Source organism: Rattus rattus, chromosome X (assembly GCF_011064425.1).
Source record: "Rattus rattus isolate New Zealand chromosome X, Rrattus_CSIRO_v1, whole genome shotgun sequence".
Classification (NCBI taxonomy): Eukaryota; Metazoa; Chordata; class Mammalia; order Rodentia; family Muridae; genus Rattus; species Rattus rattus.
Window position 1 is genome coordinate 27606416 of NC_046172.1, and position 24540 is coordinate 27630955.

General features: G+C 41.6%; 1 protein-coding gene across 2 annotated transcripts in view; it reads left to right on the forward strand.

Moving 5' to 3' along the window:
• The window catches only part of Clcn4 (chloride voltage-gated channel 4), a 66211-nt gene that overhangs the window by 11776 nt on the left and 29895 nt on the right, over window positions 1-24540 (forward strand). The window contains exons 3-6 of one of the 2 annotated variants that reach the window (XM_032890514.1): window positions 16291-16462; window positions 18202-18301; window positions 21295-21482; window positions 24417-24539. In XM_032890514.1, coding sequence (XP_032746405.1) covers window positions 16291-16462; window positions 18202-18301; window positions 21295-21482; window positions 24417-24539 — 583 coding nt within the window. The remainder of the gene's footprint in view (window positions 1-16290; window positions 16463-18201; window positions 18302-21294; window positions 21483-24416; window position 24540) is intronic. The other variant, XM_032890515.1, reaches the window with a different exon arrangement.

The window sequence follows — 24540 nt, forward strand, 5'->3', positions numbered from 1 at the left end:
AGCAGCACTCCTCCATGGCTTCTGCTTCAGATCATGCCTCCAGGTTTTTGTCCTATTTAGCTTTCTGCCTTGGCCTTCTCTGCTGATGTAAAATGTCAAATGAAATAATTTGCTTTTGTCATGATGTTTTTTATATTAGCACAAGAAAGCAAATGAGTGCCCCACTTGGGTCCTACTATTGCAGACTACTAGGATTATATATTTGTACCACCAAACTAGGCTCTTTAGAACAAGATGGCTACAAAGAGATCCACCTGCCTTTGTCTCCCAACTGCTGGGAGTGATCCACCCACTACCTGGTCCCTTCAATGTTTTTAAGTTTCCATTTTTTCAAATCTTTCAAATCTAAGCACTATGAGCAGAAGAAAGCTAGAGCAATATCAGCTACTGTCTTAAAACCATATGTGGAAAATTAATTTTTGCCTTCATCCACTCAAACAGGTTAAGAACAGTAAGTGCTTAATGGTGGTACATGTCCATACTATCTTTACTCAAGAGACTGGAGCAGTAGGATTGCTGTGAGTTTTAGGCAGCCTAAGGTATGGAATAACAGAAAACAAAGCAACCACCCAAACAAACAAAAGTATAGTGCTCTGTTGGGCAATCCGAAGCTAGAAATTATTTTATAGCGGTTGGCAGTGTTTAAGATTTTTGTTATATTGAGTGAACTTCAGCTTTGAGTAAAGGCAACCTGGGCCATTCTCATTCACTGAGCTCCCAATACTCCTTTCAGAAAACAGCAAAGCAGAAAATGAGAAATTGGCCTGCCTGCTTAAAACTTAGTGGGTTGGTGATGCTCCCACATCTGACTGCCCAATTTAAGACAGTTCCAAAACACCCCAGTCACACTGATCAGGACAGAACATATTGACTATCATGACAAAATGTTGACCATCATCTCCTAAACCAGTCTAGTGACCTATTTTGGTATGTCTTTGCTTTTCTCTGCAGAATTACTAGTGTATTGTTTGTTCTGGTGAATCAGAGCTTACTTCTGCCTGTTTCTGAATAGAGTCACATAGTGTGTATTCTGATGTGTCTGAATTGTTTGGCCCACCATTCTGTGTTCAACAGTCACCTATTGCAAGCATGTTTAGAGATGTGTTTGGGTCAGAGCAGGTTTGAAGAGAAGCTACAGAAGGGGACAGAGAAACTGCCATGAGTAGGAGAGGCAATTACACTGGTGCCTGTTCCTTAGGGCTCAGTTCGTATTATGGGCTCTTAAATTTGGGACTTCTGATGAGCTACAAGCTCAGCAGAGAAGCTGCAATAAGTCTGGGTCGAGTTATAAGTTAAAGAAGATGGAAACCTTTTTCACAAAGGGGCTTTGGTTGCCAGACCAGTAGGTGCTGAATCAGCAAACCTGGAGAGGCTCCCTCTGGTGGCCATATGTGATGACACCATGTTTGAGCCCAGAGGCTGTACCAGTTCCTGAGTTAGACGCCTTTTATGTAACCCAGTAGGTTACAAGATCTTTTAAAATGCTGCTTGTGGATTAGTCATTGAGATTGGCTAGAACATCTGTAAGAAATGAAAGGTTTTTTTCCTGCGGAGGAGGGATGCTTATTTTTTTAGATGTCACCTGACCTAGGCCTGTCTCTGAGCATAATATTCTTAGTTCCTCTCTTCCAGCTGTATGCTTCTAGAATTCCTATTGAGTTCTATGATGTTCATTAGAGGTTACCTTTATCTCTGACCTTAAATATTTTATTAGAGAAATACAGTCATGATATTTTATTCATGAGCCAGGGCAACTAGAAACTGAAAGAATTAATTAGTTGGAGAAAATCCTTATGGTTGGAGAATCTCACAGAAACCTTAGTGTGTGTGTGTGTGTGTGTGTGTGTGTGTGTGTGTGTGTGTGTGGTGTGTGTGTGTGTGTGTGTGTGTGTGTGTGTGTGTGTGTGTGTGTGTGTGTGTGACTCACATTAAGAACTGCCCTTATCATCTCAAAGTGTCAAGGTTGAAATGTTAGTGATGCCTTTTATTGGCATTTCTGGGACCTCATTCCCTTAAATGACTCTATGAGGCACAACTGAGGCTGCTCAAATTTGAATTAGTTCTAGTGGATCACAACAAATACTGCCCATGGTCGAATGGGCAATGCGTTGGAACTTAGTTCTACAGTCAAATATCAGAGAAGGGCTGGCAAAGGAGGACTGTCTCGTGGGGTAAACTCAGCTTGCCACCTTTTATATGGATTCTTTATTTTACTATAATTGAACTCAAATGATTTTTACATTTTTATATTGGTGATCCCCCCATATTTTGTAGCACATGAAGATTATATGAAATTTGAATTTCAGTGACCATAAATACGGTTTTATTGAACCAGAGCTATAGCTTGAACATGTGTCTGGTCTTTGGCTACTTTTGAATGATAACAAGAGTCAAATAAACCTAACATCAACCACATGGCTCACAAAGTTTCATCCATTTACACTCTGGCCCTGAACAAGAAACATTGGCCCTCCTGGTTAGAAGGCAGGTTGATCGCATAGTAATTATGTCCAACAATTCAATAGACATTATAGCACAATTTAGAATATAAGAAACTGGAAATTAGTAAAAAGCCCACAGATAAGCAGCAGTAGCATACTGTGTAGACTTAGCATTAGCAGGAGTTAAGGACTAGGGGTACAATGGGAGGCTTTTAGGAACTAGGCACATGCTGTTTCTTGTCTTCAGTACTGGTTCCCTTTGTGAGAGGGCAGGTGAGCTGCTTTTTAAAGTTGTACTTTAGTAATTTTTTATTTTATGTTTTTATTTGTGTTTACACACGTGGCGACCAGAGATTGATGTTGGGTTTTTCCTCAGTTGCTATCCACATTGGTTTTTGAGACAGGGTTTCTCATTGAACTTTGAACTCACAAATTCAGGTGGGAGGCTACACAGTGAGCCCCAGAAATCCTCCCTTGTCTGCCTCCTCAGTGCTGGGGTTACAAGTATATTGTTGTGATCTGCTTTTTCCTTTCTTTGGGTGGGTGTTGGGGATTAAATTCAGGTTCTTTGTGCACAACAGGCACTTCACTAAGTCATCTTCACAACCCTGATTTTTCTATTTTTGTAACTAGATAATTTACTTTAACAAGAAGTGATTTTAAGGCTTGGGGTGTAGTTTGGTGGTAGAGCACATGCTTAGTATGCATGAGACCCCAGATCAATCTACCAGCACTGAAAAGAAAAGAAAAAGAAAGGTGGTGGGAGTGGGGGAGAGAGAGGCGTCAGTATGGCAACTCCTCACAATGTTAGATATAAAGTTTTTTTTGTCCTAGCAACTTCACTCTTAAGCATATATGCAAGAGACATGAAAACATGCACACAAAGACTTTATGCCATACTTATAATAGCATTATTCATAACAGTTCCAAAGTAGAAACAATTCAAATCTTTTGTCAGGAGATATAAAGAACCCAAATATGGTACCGTGCCACAAGGGAATGTCATTAAGAAATAAAAAGGAATTAAATGCTAATGCATGATCTTCTGTAGCTGGATCTTGTGCTAGGTGAAACGAACTAGCCACAAAAGGCCACATATCAGATGATCCCATTTAGGTGAAATACAGAGATTCATAGACAGAAAGTAGGGGACTAAAGAGGGACTGCTAATAGCTGTGAGGTTACATTTAGAGGAGACAGGATAGTAATGGTAATTGTACAAGTCTGGGAATGTACTCAAGTATAGATTCGAACTTTATGGTATTTCAATTATGTATAAACTATGTTTAAAACAGATTATTGTTCCATAGCCCCTTGTGAGTTTATATAGGTCAGAATACAGAAGTTTTAAAGTGACAGCCACCTAACTCATCAACACAGATAGCTAAAGTGACTGACTCTTCCGCCAGGTTATTGAGATACATCCCTTTGGTCCAGGCTGATAGAGTACTACAAAGCAGATTGTAGAATTTGATTAAAAGGGCCCACTCAAATTCTTGTTCTCAGAAAAATAAGGCAAATTAAAATGTCATAGCAAACTAACTAGCTTCCTTGGACTTTTCCTGTGATTGGTTTCTACTTCCTTGACCTCTGATTTTCTTTAGTCTGAAGGGAAAGCAGTGAGACCCTTACACTTGGCTACAGTTCTTGCAGGTTACTCCAAGGCTCCATTACTTACCTGTATATATTCTTTTCCTTTTCTTTTAAATTTCCTTTCTTCTCTCCTCCCACCCTACCTCTTTTCCTCCCTCCCTCTCTTCTCTTTTGAGACAGTATTGCTCTAAATAGTGCTAGTTATTCTGGAACTTGCTATGTAGACCAGGATGACCTTGAACTTGCAACAGTCCTTCTTTAGCCTCTCAATGCTAAGATTACAGACATATACCGTTATACCCAATTGTAGATATCTTTTGGTTTGCTTGTTTGTTTGGTTTTGGTTTTTCAAGACAGGGTTTCTCTGTGTATTCCTGGCTGTCCTGGATCTCCCTGTGTAGATCAGGCTGACTTTGAACTCTGAGATCCATCTATCTGCCTCTGCCTTCTAAGTGCTGGGATTAAAAGCATGCACCACCAACGCCCATCGTAGGTATCTTTTTATAAATGGTTATCAGTCTCTTTTGTGTTATACTGCTCAGTCCTCACATCTAGGTGATAAAGACAATGATGGATACTTTTGAGGATTTGAGACAATCACACAGATTATCTCCATTTGAATTTTGCTGCCGTCAAAGAGTATGTATTTTAGGATTTACATCTCTGTACAACTAACTAAATCCAAATGGCAGTGAAGATAGCTCTGAAATTTCTGGAAATTCCCAAAGGCCTAAACATTAGCTGTGGTACAGACGAACCATTCTGATTAATGAATAAATGTTTGCTTGTCCATGAGAGGGTGAAAGGAGTAGGTATTAACTTTCAATCTCTGCGTCACATGTTTGGGCAGGTCACTGGAGGTCACATAGCTGGCTCCGGGAATTCACATAAATCTCTCAGTGGTTTGTCCACTTTGAATAGGGGAAATTCAGATTGGAGGGAAACCAGTCTCTAATAAATGCAAATACTTTAATGGTATTTTTAGGAAAAAGAGATTTGAACTGTCTGGCATAGATTCCTATTTTAGTGACCTCACTGATCCTTCGTAAAGGCAACCTAGGAGGCCCCTTGAAAAGCACCATTGAATCACCCCAGTTTCTTCAATCTGAAATGAAGTCTTGGATTTAGTGGTGCTATCTGTCAGCCATAGACTTCATGCAGTCATAACAATACCTTGAGGCAAGTGCTGCTATAATCTCTGTTTCATAGATGGGAAGACTGAGGCCAGGTATGGCTCAGAAAATTGTCTACAATTATACCACTGGGAAGTGTCCCAATTGAGTTGGACTCAGGCAGCACTGTTCTAGGGTCCTAATAGTGCTACCTTTCAGGAAGAAATCTTGAAGTATGAGAGAAGCGTGTATTAAAATTTAGCTTGGGCTGGGGACGCGAAATCAGTTGGTAGAATGCTTGTTTAGCATGCATCAAACCCTAAGTTCTGTCCCTAGCACCATGTAAACTGGTAGTGGTAGTGCACACATGCCATCCCAGCGCTGGAGAGGTGGAGGCAGGGCGATCAAATGTTCAGTGGCATCTTCAGCTATATAATTTGGAGGCTGGCTTAGGTTATATGAGATCCTGTCACAAGATTGAAGTAGTACTTGATGTTTGAATTTAAGACTCCAAGCATGTTAGCAAGTGCTCTACCACTGAGCTATCCTACCAGCCATCCATATGTTTAAAAATATACTTATGAAAAATATAGCAACATATAATAGTGATTTACAACCTAAGATGATCACAAATAATCCTTATTTTCTCCTAGATATCTTTCTGCATTTGTGAAGATTGTTTTGTAACTTGAATAATCAGTTCCATTTTTTTTTTTTAAAAAAAAGTCCACAACACTATTTCTGGATTCTAGGTGGTTTCTAGAGACGCCGCATTCCCCCCAGCAAGATTGTAATCTATTTTCTTTCCATTTGACCTTGATGTGCTTTTGCAACAGCCACAGTATGTAACAAGAGGGCCACTGCCTGAATTCTGAGGCTAGGTGAGGTGAAATGACACATCTTCTGCCTGGTCTCTCTCAGGACACAGTTACCTTGGAGAGGCCACATGGTAGTGTCATGTGGAGCCTCAGTAATTCTCATCCTCATTCGTTAAGGACTTCCAAGCCAGGCAGAGATAGGAGGAGCAAGCCTTCAAATGACTCCAGGCCCGATGACTGAAGTTTCCTGAGCATTCTCTAGAGAATTGTTTATGCTTAGTCAAATCCCAGTGCTAACAGTGATAAAATGAGGTACTTGTTTCTGTGTAAGTCAACATGTTTTGAAATGAACTGTAAGTAACCTATAGAGGTCATATTACCTTTTTTGTTTATGATGACAGTGACCCAACTAGTCCCTGCCCCCCCAGCACTGAGTTCACAGATATGTTACCCATCTTGTTTTTAAATGGCTTCTGAAGATGTAACTCAGGTCCTCATACTTGCATGGCAATCACTTCACTGAGTTTTCTTCGTTGTCTCTTCTAGTAGTATCAGAAGAAAAAGGGTCAGAGAAGATATTATACTGAACCTAGCTATTTGAGGCTGAAGAACATGGCCCACTCCACCTGAAGCTGTGCTCCTTGACCTACTTTCCTGGGCTCTTAGTCAGAGGTCAAAGGTTCTTTCTACTTCCCTCACGCAGTCTAGTTGGAGTCCAGCTGCTCCCAGCCTCCCTTCCCCCATCCCCACCTCCCTACCATTCATGTTAGACCATACAGTAGTCCAGGTTACCACCCCTAGTTTTCTTGCATTCTCTGAGCCAAGGAAGTGGCATGTTTTCTTGCTCACAGTGCTCTTATGGTGGCCTCAGATCCCCAAGGACACAGATAGGTCCAGAAACATTAGGGGTATGATTTAGTGAATCTTGTCCAATATTCACTTTCTGGCTTCTGGAAATGAACATGTTGGAAAGAATTGTGCAAAGCACATGGGGCTGCTTACCTGTCTGGTCTGGCACTATTACCTCTTCTAGTATCACCACCTCCTTGACTTTGAGCTTTCACGATGCTTCTAGTGGTGAACCTGGGCAGTCTGGGCCCTTAAGTCCAGAGAAATTCTGCTTTCTCCTGGAAAAAAATGAATATAGATAACAGTGTCCTAAAGACTGATGCAGTAGTCAAAGAAAGTGTGACTTTTAAGCCCCTTCTGACCAATAACATGTGTTCAAGTCATTGAGCTGTTTTAAAACCACAGAGTCACTGAATTCCAGATCTGAAAAGAATCTCACACCACACATTTTTAATGGATGAGAAAACTAATGTCCATGGAAATCAGGAGGACCTTTTTTCATAATCTCACAGCAGGGTGCAAGCAAAATCAGCCAGGGACTTGAAGACTTGGTACATTGTTTGCGTTTTTCCAAATTCTACCCTTCAGAGTGAAGAAATCAGTAGTCTATTTCATCTCCAACAAGTACTTCTCAAAAGAAGTACATCATACCAGGTTTTAGAATTTTAAAAATGTAGTCCGCTGTGCTGGTTTTGAGGGATTTATTAAGAATGCCTTACTTTATTCTCCATGTACATAGGGGAAGTCTTCTTTCTCTACCTGAGGGATGTGAAGAAACTGGCACAGAGCTGAAAGCCTGGGCAGAACCTTATGGGAGAGTGCATGCTGGGGATCAAACTTCATTTCCCCTGCCTCTAAATTTAGTTTTTGCAGAGACATTGAGACAATCAGCCAAAAGGAGAGTGCGCAACTGAAAAGGGCTGAGGAGCTTTGTTGTAAATGCAAATGCTGCTGTATTAAGTCAAATAAGGGCTGAGCTAGAGTTTTGGAGGTTAATTCTTGTCTAAAATTTATATAACCGGGACTGCTCCTGTTGGCAGTAGGCACAGTGAAAGGTTTCTTTGGAGTGATACCGGTGGCTTCTGACATTTTGGTCTGAACGACCCATGCCCTCAAACACATGCTGAGCATGTCTCTAAGGATATTGGTCTAGATTTCCCTGGACCACACTGTAACTAGTGAAAAACTTGCTTATTTGCTTGCACATCTTTTGTCTATGTATCTTCCACTCATACTTTTTTCTCCTCTCCCCTCTCCCTTTTGCCCTCTTTTTCATTTAAGATAACATTAAAACTTCTTTGCTATTTATGGTGGCTGCAAAAAGTCCAATGGGTTTTGTTGCCCCCATGGTCCGGAAATAATACATACAGTTGAGTTAATTCAGGGAGGGTACTGAACACTGACTGCACTCCAGGCCCAGCCACAGAGAGGTGAAAATGAGTAAGTCTTTCACTACAGAAGATCACAGTAAAATGAGAAGTTAGTGATAGCTTTGGTATACTTGTGAGTTCTGATAAGGAAGTCTTTGAAATGGGTAAGCAGGGTGCCCCAGCTCTCTCTCTGGGGAAACTAATGCAATCTCTATAGATGAGAAGATGCAGGAAAAAAAAACCCACTACAGACTAAACCAGAAACTTTCCAGGCAGAGGATAAGCTATTCAAAGGAGAGGAGCAGCACATTCAAAGGGATGGCATTTGGGGGTAGATATGCTCAGAGCCACCATTTAGTTCAGGGTGGTATATTCTTTTATACTTAGTAGGAGCCTTGATTATCTTTGTTGATCTTTATCCAAGTGATTTCCTGCTTTCTTTCATCTCTCAAACCCATTACATCTTTACCAACACCCAGCTATGCACTGGCTAGGTTTCCTTTAAATGATACAGATCCCTGTTCTGAGGGTGAGCCGACCCATTCAGAGTAGCTTTCAACATCAAAGTCCTAAATGGTATCATTGATGCTATCGCTGCTAACACATGTTTGTCTTTGTTGGGCTCTGGTGAATTGCGTTTATGGGAAGGGGGTCTGTTATCGGCTGCTGTTGAAGACTTTGATCCTGGCCTCTTGGGAGCTTCATGCTGAGACTGTCTTACACATATTTTCTTGCTTTAAGGATTAGATAAAAGAACTAGGTGTCCTGCATATTTTCCAAAGTCCCTTTGTAGGTAAATAGTGGTTCTACAGGAGAGATGTTATCTTCTCAGGCAGAATACAGCCAGGATGAGTTAGGGAAAATTCTATGCCATCCCAACTCTGCTGGGCATTATCATCCATTGCTGCTTCAATCCCCTTCACCACTGGAATTGCTTTTCCTACCTCCAGAGCTTTGCTGGTCTTCATTTTCCAGGCTCCAACTGGGCATGACTCTAAACTGATAAAGGTTAATTTACGAAACTAGGTGGCCTGAATTTTTCTGTAAGGCGGTTTGCAGAGACTTGATCTACGTGACTCAGGTCAGCAAGGAGTCTTGGATTCAGCCTGTAGGAGGCTGTCCTTTGAAACAATGTCCTCAAGGTCATAAGCAGAGCTATCTTCTGCCAGCAAAAAATGTACCTGCTGGGGAGAAGGAATAAAAATAAGTGAAAAACACAATGAGCCCTTCTCGGGTACAAATGACTGTGTGTTCCTTCGAAATTCACCATACTGAGCTGGCAGAGATGATCAGTTCATTTCTCAGGAGGCTGATCCAAGTCACATACATACGTCCTTCTTGCTGCTCTCCTATCTGTCTGGACTCGTTATTCCTCCATTTGTGCTATCCCACTGCATTCCAAAGAGTTCCTTTCATTTTTCTTATCCATATTGTCTTTGTTTACACTCTTCCTGACCCTCTCTTTTCCTCTTTTAACTACAATCTCAGGAGAGACATGAGCAACTCTTTTAGGGGTCCGTGAGAGGCAATCTGAACTCAGTTGATTAGATCATGTTTACTTTCCTGTACGAATTCTGGGTCTAGTGCGCATACCCGTCAAGCTCCAGTAATGTCTACAGATGGGTGGGCTGTGACGATGGCTCAGTGAGTAAAGCTCTTGCCATATGGTCATATGACTTGAATTCAGATCCTCAGAACCCATGCAAAGCTGTATGTAGTAACACATTTATGTAAATTCCAGAAATCCTATGATGAGATAAGACTGAGATGGGATTCCTTGGAAGCTGGTGGGTCAGCTAGCCAGGTATACAAAGTGGTAAATAATAGATCGTGTCTCAAACAAGTGTAAGGTAAAGAAAAAAAAAAAAACCCTGACATGTGACTGTATGCATTCACACATTCCCATCTGTCCCTCAAATGAGTAATTGCTGATGGATTTATTCTTTGGAGTGGCTTTTTTTTTTCAGTTAAGCACTGTAACCTGGAGTAGCTACTACAGTAGATACTTGGTTAAATTTCAGGCAGTCACTCCGCACGTACTTTGAGATATGTCTTGGTCTGTGGCTGAGTCTGATCTTGAACTCGGCAGTCTTTGTGCCTCATGTTCCAAGTACTGGGATTATAAACACTAGCCACTCTGTCCAGCACTGACTTTTCTTTCATAGTAGGTCAAATTTCTGCAATTCTTTTACCCACTGAGGTTTTTTTGTTTTGTTTTTGTTTCCTGATGAGACATCTGCATTGTGTGTTTACAGACTCTCATCTTATTTTTCATCGTCAGAGATATAATAAGAGATTTTGATCATCTTGTTTTTGTAAAACTTAGAAGGCTACCCCTGTTTTCTAATTTTATTCCTTTCCTTATATTATTGGTTATGTTATTGGTTGCTACTGACTTATGCAATATGATTCTTCCCTCGGTACTCATCAGCGGGTGTAGTTTTCAACTTGGCACAGCTCAGTACTCAAACTCTGAGAAAGCTTTAAAGCAGCTGAGTTGCACAGATGGTCAATAAATTAATCACTGTGGCCATTTTATTGCTTGTAAGGTGATTACCCCATTTTGTTCATAGTGGCTTTTCTAGTTGATTAAAGTACAGTTTCATCAGGACATGGTTGAGTCCTTTAGATATGTTCATATGTAAAGCAATGAGAGAGACCTGCAGCAAATATTTTTATAGCAACCTTCAATATCGATCCCAAGACTTTGTGGCCTTCATCCTATAATTCAAATTTCCATACCTTTTGCCAAAGCAATTTTTATTTGGTGCATATTCCAGGCTCTTATCTTTGTACACGTCCTGCTACAAAAAATTTTCTGTGCCTCAAATTGGTTCTGATGTGATCTGCAAATGAGGCTCTGAGGGTGGCAGAACATGGGAGGTTTATGACTGACTGGATTCCAGGCCAGGGGAGCCTGAACAGTTAGAATGGAATTGTTACCTAAGACATTCAAGTCTTTTACTGTCCTGGCAGCAAGACCTGTTTTGACTGTGTTTTAAGAAGGACTTAAAGTGGGTATCTGGTCCCAGAGATCGTTGCCCAGGGAACTGTGTATAGTTCTTGGCTGATAGTGGTCTGTCCTACAGTATTGTTGATTTCTAGGGTGGTCCTCCTGTTGAAGAGGGCTGCTGCCACCTACAGATTGCCTTGTCATGTGTGAAGTGAATAAAAGTCTGCTCTGTTATACATTTGATTGCCTCTGATGACAATCACAGAGACTGATTACTTCTTCTGTCTATGGGGAGAACCAATGATTTGGTTACTATTATTTGCCAGTCTGATTCTGTCCTTTTGTAGCACATGGGAAAAAACTAACTCACACTTAAATGTGAACTTTATCTGCAAATTTGCCTATTCACTGAAATTTGCCATCAAATGTCCACTTCAGTATGACCATAGTAACAAAATATCTGATGTAGTCAACCTAAAAGGAAGAAGGGCTCATTGAGTTGATGGTTTTCAAGATTTTGAATCTGATTTATTAGCCACCTTACTTTGGGTTTCTGCTCACAGTGTATGAGTATATGTCATGGCACAATTTTGTGGTGGAACAAATTCTTTGTGGCCAGTACATGAGAGGGGAGTGAGGGGAAGGAGCTGGGGTCCCCAAACTCCTCTTTGGGGGCATACACATTATCACCTAAGAACCCCATTCCCCATCCCTCTTCAAAGCACCACTGCTTCAAGATTTCAATACCTTCCAATAGCGCCACCTTGAGGATAAAATAGGCAATACATGGACTTTTTTCACATTTTACAATGAGATTTTATTTTATTTTTTTCATCTTTATTAACTTGGGTATTTCTTATTTACATTTCGATTGCTTTTCCCTTTCCCGGTTTCCGGGATTTCAAATGTTATTCCCTTTTTCAGTTTCCCATCCACAAGACCCCTATCCCATCCTTCTCCCCTTCTTTTTTTTTTTTTCTTTTATTTTTTTTTTATTAACTTGAGTATTTCTTATTTACATTTCGAATGTTATTCCCTTTCCCGGTTTCCGGGCAAACATCCCCCTAATCCCTCCCCTCCCTTCTTTTATGGATGTTCCCTCCCCACCTCCCCCATTGCCTCCCTCCCCAACAATCACGTTCACTGGGGTTCAGTCTTAGCAGGACCAAGGGCTTCCCCTTCCACTGGTGATCTTACTAGGATATTCAATGATACCTATGAGGTCAGAGTCCAGGGTCAGTCCATGTATAGTCTTTAGGTAGTGGCTTAGTCCCTGGAAGCTCTGGTTGCTTGGCATTGTTGTACATATGGGGTTTCGAGCCCCTTCAAGCTCTTCCAGTCCTTTCTCTGATTCCTTCAACGGGGTCTTGTCCTCAGTTTAGTGGTTTGCTGCTGGCATTCGCCTCTGTATTTGCTGTATTCTGGCTGTGTCTCTCAGGAGCGATCTACATCCGGCTCCTGTCGGTCTGCACTTCTTTGCTTCATCCCTCTTGTCAAATTGGGTGGCTGTATATGTATGGGCCACATGTGGGGCAGGCTCTGAATGGGTGTCCCTTCTGTCTCTGTTTTAATCTTTGCCTCTCTCTTCCCTGCCAAGGGTATTCTTGTTCCCCTTTTAAAGAAGGAGTGAAGCATTCACATTTTGATCATCCGTCTTGAGTTTCATGTGTTCTAGGCATCTAGGGTAATTCAAGCATTTGGGCTAATAGCCACTTATCAATGAGTGCATACCATGTATGTTTTTCTGTGATTGGGTTACCTCACTCAGGATGATATTTTCCAGTTCCATCCATTTGCCTATGAATTTCATAAAGGCATTGTTTTTGATAGCTGAGTAATATTCCATTGTGTAGATGTACCACATTTTCTGTATCCATTCCTCTGTTGAAGGGCATTTGGGTTCTTTCCAGCTTCTGGCTATTATAAATAAGGCTGCTATGAACATAGTGGAGCATCTGTTGTCGGGGCATCTTTTGGGTATATGCCCAAGGGAGGTATAGCTGGATCCTCAGGCAGTTCAATGTCCAATTTTCTGAGGAACCTCCAGCCTGATTTCCAGAATGGTTTTAGCAGTCTGCAATCCCACCAACAATGGAGGAGTGTTCCTCTTTCTCCACATCCTCGCCAGCATTTGTTGTCACCTGAGTTTTTGATCTTAGTCATTCTCACTGGTGTGAGGTGAAATCTCAGGGTTGTTTTGATTTGCATTTCCCTTATGACTAAAGATGTTGAACGTTTCTTTAGGTGTTTCTCAGCCATTCGGGATTCCTCAGCAGTGAATTCTTTGTTTAGTTCTGAACCCCATTTTTAATAGGGTTATTTGTCTCCCTGCGGTCTAACTTCTTGAGTTCTTTGTATATTTTGGATATAAGCCCTCTATCTGTTGTAGGATTGGTAAAGATCTTTTCCCAATCTGTTGATTGCCGTTTTGTCCTAACCATTGTGTCTTTTGCCTTACAGAAGCTTTGTAGTTTTATGAGATCCCATTTGTCGATTCTTGATCTTAGAGCATAAGCCATTGGTGTTTTGTTCAGGAAATTTTTTCCAGTGCCCATGTGTTCGAGATGCTGCCCTAGTTTTTCTTCTATTAGTTTGAGTGTATCTGGTTTGATGTGGAGGTCCTTGATCCACTTGGACTTAAGCTTTGTACAGGGTGATAAGCATGGATCGATCTGCGTTCTTCTACATGTTGACCTCCAGTTGAACCAGCACCATTTGCTGAAAATGTTTATCTTTTTTCCATTGAATGGTTTTGGCTCCTTTGTCAAAAATCAGGTGCACATAGGTGTGTTGGTTCATTTCTGGGTCTTCAATTCTGTTCCATTGGTCTATCTGTCTGTCTCTGTACCAATACCATGCAGTCTTTATCACTATTGCTCTGTAATATTGCTTGAGTTCAGGGATAGTGATTCCCCCTGAAGTCCTTTTATTGTTGAGAATAGTTTTAGCTATCCTGGGTTTTTTGTTATTCCAGATGAATTTGCAAATTGTTCTGTCTAACTCTTTGAAGAATTGGATTGGTATTTTGATGGGGATTGCATTGAATCTGTAGATCACTTTTGGTAAAATGGCCATTTTTACTATATTAATCCTGCCAATCCATGAGCATTCTCCCCTTCTTCTATAAGGGTGTTCCCCCTCCCCAACCATCCCCCCTTCCTACCTCCCCACCCTGACATTCCCCTACCCTGGGAGTCCAGCCTTGGCAGGACCATTGGTGCACAACAAGGCCATCCTCTGCTACATATGCAGCTAAAGCCATGGGTCTGTCCATGTGTAGTCTTTGGGTAGTGGTTTAGTTCCTGGGAGCTCTGGTTGGTTGATATTGTCATTCTTATGGGGTTGCAAACCCCTTCAGCTCCTTCAATTCTTTCTCTAATTCCTCCAACGGGGAACCCATTCTCAGCAATGGTTGGCTGCTAGCATTTGCCTCTGTATTTGTCATGCTCTGGCTGAGCCGCTCAGGGTACAGTTATATCAGGCTCCTGTCAGCATGCACTTCTTGGCTTCATCAATATTGTCTAGTTTTGGTGGCTGTATATATATGGGCTGCATCCCCAGTTGGGGCAGGCTATGAATGGCCATTCCTTCAGTCTCTGCTCCAAACTTTGCCTCCATATCCCCTCCTATGGATATTTTTGTTCCACCTTTTAAGGAGGACTGAAGCATCCGCTCTTTGGTTGATCTTCTTGAGCTTCTTGTGGTCTGTTGTGGTCTGTGGATTGTATCTTAGGTATTCCAAGCATTTGGGCTAATAGCCACTTATCAATGAGTGCATACCATGTATGTCTTTCTGTGATTGGGTTAGCTCACTCAGGATGATATTTTCCAGTTCCATCCATTTGCCTATGAATTTCATAAAGTCATTGTTTTTGATAGCTGAGTAATATTCCATTGTGTAGATGTACCACATTTTCTGTAATCCATTCCTCTGTTGAATCTGGGTGTGAGAGAGGAGTGAGGGGAAGGAGCTGGGGTCCCCAAACTCCTTTTTTGGGCCACACACATTACCCCACTCCCCATCCCTCCTCTCAGTGCCACTGCTTCAGGATTTCAATACCTTCCAATAGCACCAGCTTGGGGATAAACTATGCAATACAAGGACTTTTAAAGGACATTTAAGAACCAAATCAATAGTGGTGCTTTAATGGTTGTTCACTGTCTTGGCAATTGTGTAGAATGGTGAAAAGTTCAAGTTACCAGAAGCACATTTGCCAACTGTGGTCACAGACAATAACTTATTTCTGTGTTTCCATAGTCATATTGAGAACAAGTGGCCTTTTTCTGTTTTATTATGTTTCCCATTCAAAACAAACCCATGCTCCTTTTTTTTTTGGTAATTTGTGGTTTAAGGTGTTCTTGAACTACTGTACTGTTGTGCTAGCCATGTTCCCAAGTGTAAGAGCATTGTTTGTGATGTGTTTTGTGGAGAAAATATGTCTGATAGAGAAAATTTCGATCAGGCCTCAGCAGTGGTGCATCTGGCTGTGTTCAAGTGTACTGAGTGAGTAGTGTATATCAAATAAGACGTCTTTAAAAAGATGGCATGTTGATAAGTTGAAAAAGAATTTGTGAAAAAAATGTCTGCAGGATTCCTTTGGGGCACTTGTTTGGTATTTCCTTGTTCTTGTTCAAGATGACTTTGCAACAGATAACTAGAGAATAATGAGGGTAAACTGAGTACATATTACATTACAGCAAAGATACTGATGTGGAAATAATGTTTTTGGTTATGTAAAAAAAAAAAGTAGAAGCAGGAAATCATGGCATATTCTTGTTATCCTAATGCCCAAGAGGCAGAAGTAAGAGGATCAGGAGTTCCAGTCATTCTTTGTGACATAATGAGTTCAAGGCCAGTCTTCGCTTCATGGGCCTCTGCTTCAAAACAACAAACACAGCAAAGGAATCAGTTGTAGAACACTTGCCTAACATGAACTATTCATACATGCGCGCGCGCGCACACACACACACACACACACACACACACACACGCACATGGTGGGAGGGATAGGTGGAAAGAGAGAGAAGGAGGGAGGGAGATTAAAGTAGAGGTTCCTGGATTATGTTGCTATATCCGTGTTGTGGTCCTGCTGTGCATGCTATGCAGACACACTGTCCTGAGCTACACACGAGCCCTGTTTGCATTTTTAACAGGTGGACTTCTCTTCCAGGAGTAACTAGCACGGTCAGTGCAGGAGCCATGAGTGCCTCTGGGAACCTAATGGACTTCCTTGATGAGCCCTTCCCTGATGTGGGGACCTATGAAGACTTCCACACCATAGACTGGCTGAGGGAAAAGTCCCGGGACACTGACAGACATAGAAAGGTAGGCGGTACTATGCTAAAGGGGTCGTTACCAATAGTTCCACAAGGCTTCCATCTTTAGGTTAGGATCTGAGCCTGAGGCTATGTGTTGCATATTGGTCCACAGTGGAAAAGTGCTAGTAGGGAAGCAGAGACAAAGACTGAGAGTTATAATAGCAGGTACCTTGGGTGGAAATATGACCAGTGCAAGCAACAATAGGACCCTGAGCCAGAAATGTTTAGACTACATTTTGCCCTTGACACCTTCGTGGGACTTGAATTTGAAGTTGCTAGGTTTGTGTGTGTGTGTGTGTGTGTGTGTGTGTGTGTGTGTTCATTTTCATATCCTTAAGAATAGAGGTGATTACTTTGAACATTGGAGGAGAGAGGCTGGGGGAGGGAGAGTGAGAGCATCACTATGCTGCTATACATCTAGCTGGCATTCAGTATCCTGGAATGGGACAAAATGCAGCTATATACAAAGGCTGTAGGCTCATTTAGAAAGAATGACTAAGGAAGGCTTTTTCAGAAATGGTATGACCCGGGGCTGGAGAGATGGCTCAGTGGTTAAGAACACCGTCTGCTCTTCCTGAGGTCCTGAGTTCAATTCCCAGCAACCACATGGTGGCTCACAAGGCAGCTACAGTGTACTCATACAATAAAATAAAATCTTAAAAATAAAAAAAAAGAAAGTGTATGACCAAGAGTTTGGATGTCAGAGATGGGAAGAAGTTCCTTCAATATCAGGAGTGGGCTTTTGTTAAGTCACAGAGGCATGAAATAACCCCAGAGAGCTCTGGGTTTGTTGAAGGCTTCTCAGGAGAAGATGAATAGAGATAATCCTAGAAGAATGGGCTATGGGACTGTGTTAGGAATGATTAAGTGGGTCCTGGGGGAATACTTGGTGATGGCCACAGAGGAATGGAAGTATTTGCTGGAGAGAGAAAACATAGGAACCTTGGAAGCATGGTCAAGAGGAGGAAGGCGTTACTGAAGGCTGTAAAAAGGATGGAGATGGGATCAGGGTCAAGCCATGGGGAACTTTACAGGAGGAAATAGAGTCATACAGCAGCGGGCTCTTGTCAATGGGATACTTTTTCTAATGAGTAGAGGAAGGGGAGTGGGGACTGTCTTGCAGCAGGTGATGGGATACAGCATGCTGCACAGCTCAGTATGCAGGCAGGGCTCACCTTAGAGAGTGACAAACTCCTAGCATGCAAATGTCTACTGAAGCTTGAGACACTGACAAGGTGACTTAGGCACTTAAAGATAGAGTAGGGATGGAAGCAGGGCCCTAGAAAAGTTAGGGTACATATTCTGGATACAGAGGGAGGCAGGTGAGAGTCAGAGTCAGACAGAGATGAAATAGGGAACCAAAAAAGGATGGGGCGATGATGTCAGAGGAGTGTAGGGCTCCCCCAGAATGGGGAGGGGAAAAGGCATGATATAAAGATGCCATAATGTTCTCTAAGAGTTTAGACCCTTAAATAAAAACCTGTGCTCAATCTGATTTGCTCTTTGGTGATGAAAAATCCACTGTGAAGGGAAACACTGATTGTGTGTGGCATCCTTATAGCCCTATGAACTAGAAAGGCCATTTAAACATTGTGCTGAATTGCTGCATGAATAACGTGACTGGGAATTTAACGGCTTCATTATATTCATCTTCTCAGTCTCTTTGTTTCCTGTAGAATCTTCTACTTCAGAAGCATGACCTAGAAAGTGTGTTCTGATCAGTTGCTGTCTGTCCTTCATTGCCAGATAACCAGCAAAAGTAAAGAGTCTATTTGGGAGTTCATCAAGAGCCTGCTGGACGCATGGTCAGGATGGGTGGTGATGCTACTTATTGGTCTACTAGCAGGTATGTGTGTTGTGCTCCTAGCACCCCCTCCCCAAACTCCATATGTTTGGGAGACAATGAAGCTGTGGAATATTCATCTTCCATTTGAATGCCAAGTATTTACTGCTTGAACCACTGAGACTAAGGCAAGAGCCTGATCTTAACTGTGGCACCAAAGACCAAAGCAAAGATGGCTCACAAAACAACTACGGGCTTTTGATGTTGTAATTAACAGTGCTGCTTGACCCTGTCATCCACACGCTGCATAGGTTTATGACCACCCTGAGCTTTTACACAAAGCACACATTTTATATTCTGTTATACCTGGCTATGTGTGGGGTTAAAAATACAGAAGTGTTATAATCTGCAAGCATCAAACACCACATGTGATGGGCTTTTCCTATTACTTGAAAGCCTTGAAATGCATGATTAAGCATGCTAAGACTTTCAAAGCAATGCTGTCCACCCACAGAATGTAAGGTGAAACTAGGATAGTTGCACCTAGAATACACACTATTCTGGCTCTTAGAGACGTTTTGTTTTATGCTGTCATAATCTCGGTGCTACTTTGTGGATGATAGATACTTGGCTCTTCATGGCAGTTGTTTGCTGAACTTAATTTCTTTTTAGGAGGTTGTGAACAGATTTCTGTTCAATAGCCTCTCTGGATAAAACACCCTGATGCTGGGTAAAGACTTTCTCTTTTCCCTTCATGATTCCAGTGTGCAGCAGGAGGCAACAAACATGTAGAAAGCTGGTTCTATGGACACAGTAGCAATGTAGGAAGGAATAAAGAGGTTTTGGAGATAGGTCCCTCCAGTGTTCTTTGGATTTAGATGAATATTGGAGGGAGATCTAGAAAGTAGTATGATTTCCCTGTGGCTCCGATGGTGGGAAGGACTCAGTTGCCTAACTCCCTTGGTTCCTTGGTAGAGGAATCACTCATAGCCTCTGAATAACTAATTTACCAGAAATTACCACAAGGGGGCACTGTTGCACCACAAACCAAAACTCACAAACAAAGGGCATAGGCAAAGGAGGAAGCCTAATGTGACTGAACAGTTGAAAAATGATGGCTTTTGAGGGTGATCATCAGATCTTGTTTAAATGTCACTTTCTACTTGAAATTTCTTTGGTCACTTTTCTACAATACACATCTCTCCTTGAACCTCTTCCTCAACCAGTTCCCTCTCTCTCTCTCTCTCACTCTCTCTGTAAAACAGCAGTGCTGAATTATACTACAAATATTACACGATTAACCCATTTAAAGTGTACAACTAAGTGGGTTTTATTACATTTATAGAGTTGTGCAAACTCTATAAATCATTATGATCAATTTTAGGACAATTCTATCATCCCCACCTTAATATTATCTGTTTAGGTATGGAAAAACCTGAACCTTTGCCAGCCTATTTCCTTTCACTGTTGTCTGCTCTAAATATTCCATATAAATGAAGTTGTGCATTCTGTGTGACTTTTAAAGATGCCTGGATTGACAATAATTGTGGTTCAAAAACTAGATGACAAAGCCCTTTTCCCTACTACATAAATGAGTGGAAGTACACACACACACACACACACACACACACACACACAATCTGTTATTGAAGATATGATTCTGTGGATCTGAGTGTATCTTTAGAGAAAGGAACAGTGGCAGTAACAGTAGCAAGGTACCAGTACCAGTAGGAAGATGGATACAAATAAGACTGCCAGGAAAGAAAACATGGTATAAAAGAAGCAAAGGATTTAGGAACAAGCTTTGAGCAAATGTCCTCTTTATGAAGCTGGGTGGAGGAATAGGAAAGATCAAGAGAGACAGAAAATCTGATAGTGAGGAGGAAAGCAGGAGAGATTAAATATTGTCGAAGCCATAGACATCATGTTTCTGGAAGAAGAGTGCTCAGCAGTTTTAAGTGCTGTCAAGAAGCTTAAATCTAGGATTGGCAACCTTCTTTCTACTGAAGGCTAGAAAATAAGGCTTTTCAGCTTTGTGAGCTGTGTGGTTTTTGTCTCTGCAATTTAACTCTGCCGTTGTAGCAGGAAGAATAGCCACAGTCAGCATGCAGTGAAAGTCTGGGTATGCTGAGGTAAAGCTTTCCCAACACAAAGGTAGTGGGGCTCCATTCGACCTCTTGGTGGCATGTTGCATGACCTGTTCTGGAAAAATGAAAGTACAGGACTTGATACAGGCTATTGCATTCCCAGTGGAAGGAAGGAATGCACTGGACTGAGGGGAAGAGGAGAGAAGGGAAGATACAGGACAGTGTCTGGAGGGGAATGTGGAGAAGGTGTGACTTAAATATTGATGAAAAGGAGCCATCAGAGAGGGAAGAGTTGTTTAATTGCTTGTGTATTTAGTGCATGATGTGTCTTAAGTGTGTGTTGTGTGTATGTGTGTGTGGGTGTGTTCACTTGTACTCACATATTTGGCAGTCAGACAAAGATCTACCATATTCCCTCCAGACAGGATCTCTCACAGCACCTGAAGCTTGTTTTTGTTTGTTTGTTTGTTTTGTTGGTTGGTTGGTTTTGGTTTTTGGGTGTCCAGTGTGCTTCTAGTATCTGCTCATTGCTTAGATCCTTCAACATTGGAGGTTTAAGCACACATGGTCATACACAAGTTTTATGTAGGTGCTGGGATTTGAACTGAGTTCCTCATGTCTGTATAGAAAGCAATCCCATTGCTGAGCTATCTTCCTAACCTGAAGGTATTTTTCCGAGATGTATATTGGCAACTTAAACACTGAGAAAGGGATGAGTAAATCCTGAACTTCTGTCTGCCCTCGAATAGCTTTCTTACCTGATGTGAGCCGCCCACCCCCAAGAACTTTGTGGTTCTTTGGGCTGCCCACTGCTTGCCGTTATACCAAGTGCTCAGGTAACGTCCAGGCAAGTGAAAGCAGCTGTCAGATTCAGTGGCAGTATCATGTCATGGGTATCTCCTCAGCTTTGAGAATACTCTGTCTTCTCTCCATGTGGCAATTCTTCTCCATGATTCATTCTTTTCCTAGGTACCCTGGCTGGAGTTATTGATCTTGCTGTTGACTGGATGACAGACCTCAAGGAGGGTGTCTGTCTGTCTGCATTCTGGTACAGCCATGAGCAATGCTGCTGGACCTCCAATGAGACCACTTTTGAGGACAGGGACAAGTGTCCCCTGTGGCAGAAGTGGTCAGAGCTTCTTCTGAGCCAGTCAGAGGTATGCTATTATCTGTGCAGGATCCTGCCTGAGGACCACAGTAATCCCCAATCTCTGAACACTCATAATTTCACCTTCAGATAACAATCTCTCACTTAACAGAGCTGCCATTTGCTTTCATTGAGCTCTGCCACTGCTCAGAATTCATTTGGCAAACTTTTGCTCACTTTTGTGAATGTTATATGTATATTCTATGAAGCCCTTTCCCTCCCTTCACTACTTTCTCCCTCACTATATCTGATTGTCCTCTTTTTTCTTCTTCCCCTCTCTCTTTTCTACTATTTTTTTAGATATGGTCTCACCCTATAGCCCACCCTGGCCTGAAACTTACAGTAATTTTGCTTCAGCTTCCCAAGTTCTAGGATTTTAGGCATAGAGCCATCAGTTTGTGCATTTGCCTTTTTCTTACCTAAAGTCATTTCTTCTTTGTGCTGAAGAAATGAAATTGATTTTCATGTTTTAAGATAGAAGAAAAAATATTATCTGTTTTGAAGTAACGCTTTTAGGGAACCAATTTATAGTTCATCAGATTCTCCCGCAGAAAGTACAACTCAGTGGCTTTTGTCATAGTCATAGAACTGTGTAATGATCACATGATTTTAGAATATTTTTTATCCATAATCCTCCTCCACAAAAACAACAATAACAACAAAAACAAAACAACCAAACAAACAAAACCTGTCTAAATTGATTCAAGTTCATTGATTGCTACAAGCAACAACTAATGTCCTTTCTGTCTCTCTCTATATAGATTTCCCTTCTAGATGGTTCATTTAAATTAGCCCATGAACCATGTGGATTTTGTAGCACTTAACATTGTTTTCTAAGTCTTTTCATGTTGCAGCATCTTTTCATTGCTGTGTGATACTCTCTTGTATGGATACGCTAGATAGTATTTGATGAACATGTGCTGCTTTTCTTTCGCCTAACCTGAAAGATGTCACCATGAACATCTGCATTCAAGGTGGTGACATATATTTCATTTCTCTTGGGTATAGGTGTAACCTCTGGGTGAGAAGTGACCTCTATATTTAACCATTGAAAATCTGGTAGGATGCTTTCAAATTGGATGCACTGTTGTGCGTTCCTATGAGCAGTATATGAGAACTCTGATTTGCCTACTTTCTTTCTAGCACTTGCTAGCATCTGTTTTCATCATAATTATCCTAGTGATTGTAAAGTAAGGCTTCTCACTGTGGTTTCCATGACAATATTCCATCGATTATTTTTCTGATCTAATTAGAGGATCCTTCTGTGAAAAGCATGTCTCAGGCACAGGGATATATGAGTGAGCCACAGATCTAGTACTTACCTGCAGTATTTTAGCTCAGGAAAAGTTGATCATCTAAGTGAATTCACAAGGTACCACAATGAGCCAGGTGTGGTGATACAACCCTTTAATTCCCAGTACTTAGGAGGCAGAGAAAGAGGCAAAGGCAGGTGGGTCAGTATGAGTTTGAGGTCATCCTGGTCTATATATTGAGGCTCTGACTCAAAATAGGGAGAAGGAGGGTCACTGATGTATCAGAAAGCGAGCTGAGGGGAGCTAGGTATCAAGCTTCACATTACGGGTAATGGGATGACAGTTAGAGCTAGAGTATTCTGGGAAGATATTTGTAATCTATTTGAACTTCTTCATTTCCTGTTTCTTTTGACTGACTTTCACAGCTGAAATGGAAGACATTTGGAACACATTTTGCCATTTTACTAAATCCTCCTCTTTCACATCTCAGAGAGAGATCTTGAAATCTCACACATTCTCAATGCTCTCCATTATGTCCAAAAAGAAATTCTCTACTTGGGTAGATGGGTGTTGGCAGATGGGACTGGCTGGCTGCCATCTTTTCTCCTACTTGCAGTATGTGTTCCAGGGGAAATAGAGGTGCCTATCTTCAACTGGTTGTAAGATTTATTCTTTGTTTCAAAGAATTACTCTTTAGAAGAGTGAGAAGTTATTTTTAGCCTCCAAAAAGTACTTATTTAAGTGGATGAAAGGTATTCCTTGGGCTGATTTCTCACCACATAGTGTGTGAAATATATGCTTGCATTGCAGTCTCCAGGAACGTGTCCTTACATTTAATAGGCACACATGTGGCCATGGTCATGGCCTGACAGGTAGGTGATATCTATTTCCTTTCCTCACACTTGAATAATCCAGATGGTGAAAAGAAGCTGAAACCTTGAGAAAGGAAAAAGGACCCAGACTGTTTGTATCAGAAAGGAAAATATCCTCCCACCAGCTACTTTGGAGCAAATAGTCCAATACATTCCTCTGTAAAGGATGCATGAACAGCTCTCTTCTATGAGTACCTGTCAAATGTTAGCACTTGCTGGAATCTCTGGGAGACTTGTTAAAATGCACTGGGCTGTGTGCCTGTGTGAAGTATCTGATTTGGCAGCCCTAGGGTGGGGCCCACAGGTTATGTTTCTGCCAAGCTCCCAGGTGATGCTGATGTTGTTGGTCCATGGACCACACTTAGAGAAGCAGCCTTCTTAAACACAGTACTGATACTTATTCACTGTGGTCTGGGTGTGGCTGTAATGAAAGCTAAGAAAGGTCATCCCACCACAGACAAGACAAAACAAATCATCCAGAGTCTCACAGGCAGAGTTTTCTGTACCACACCTTTTATTAACTACCATGCAAGTGGGGATTACAAAACCAGCATCATGCTTGCTTTTCCATTACTGCTGAGATTTCATCCACTGGAAGGTTTGTGTAAATAGCTCCCGGAAAAACACCTGATGATGTTTTGTGTAGTGTAGTAGCTGTAGCAATAGCAACAACTGATTCTTTTGTTTTTGCAGGTCTGGGATGAACCTCTTTGAGCCTATCATAGCTTCGCTTTCTCTGATGGAGATGGTGGGGCTGGGTACACTGTTCAGGTTTGCTCTGTCTCATCACTTCTTCCTTGTTTTGTGTCTGATCTTTAGGGTGCTAGCGCTTACATTCTGAATTACTTAATGTACATTCTATGGGCATTGCTGTTTGCATTTCTGGCTGTCTCCCTGGTACGTGTGTTTGCACCATATGCCTGTGGCTCTGGCATACCTGAGG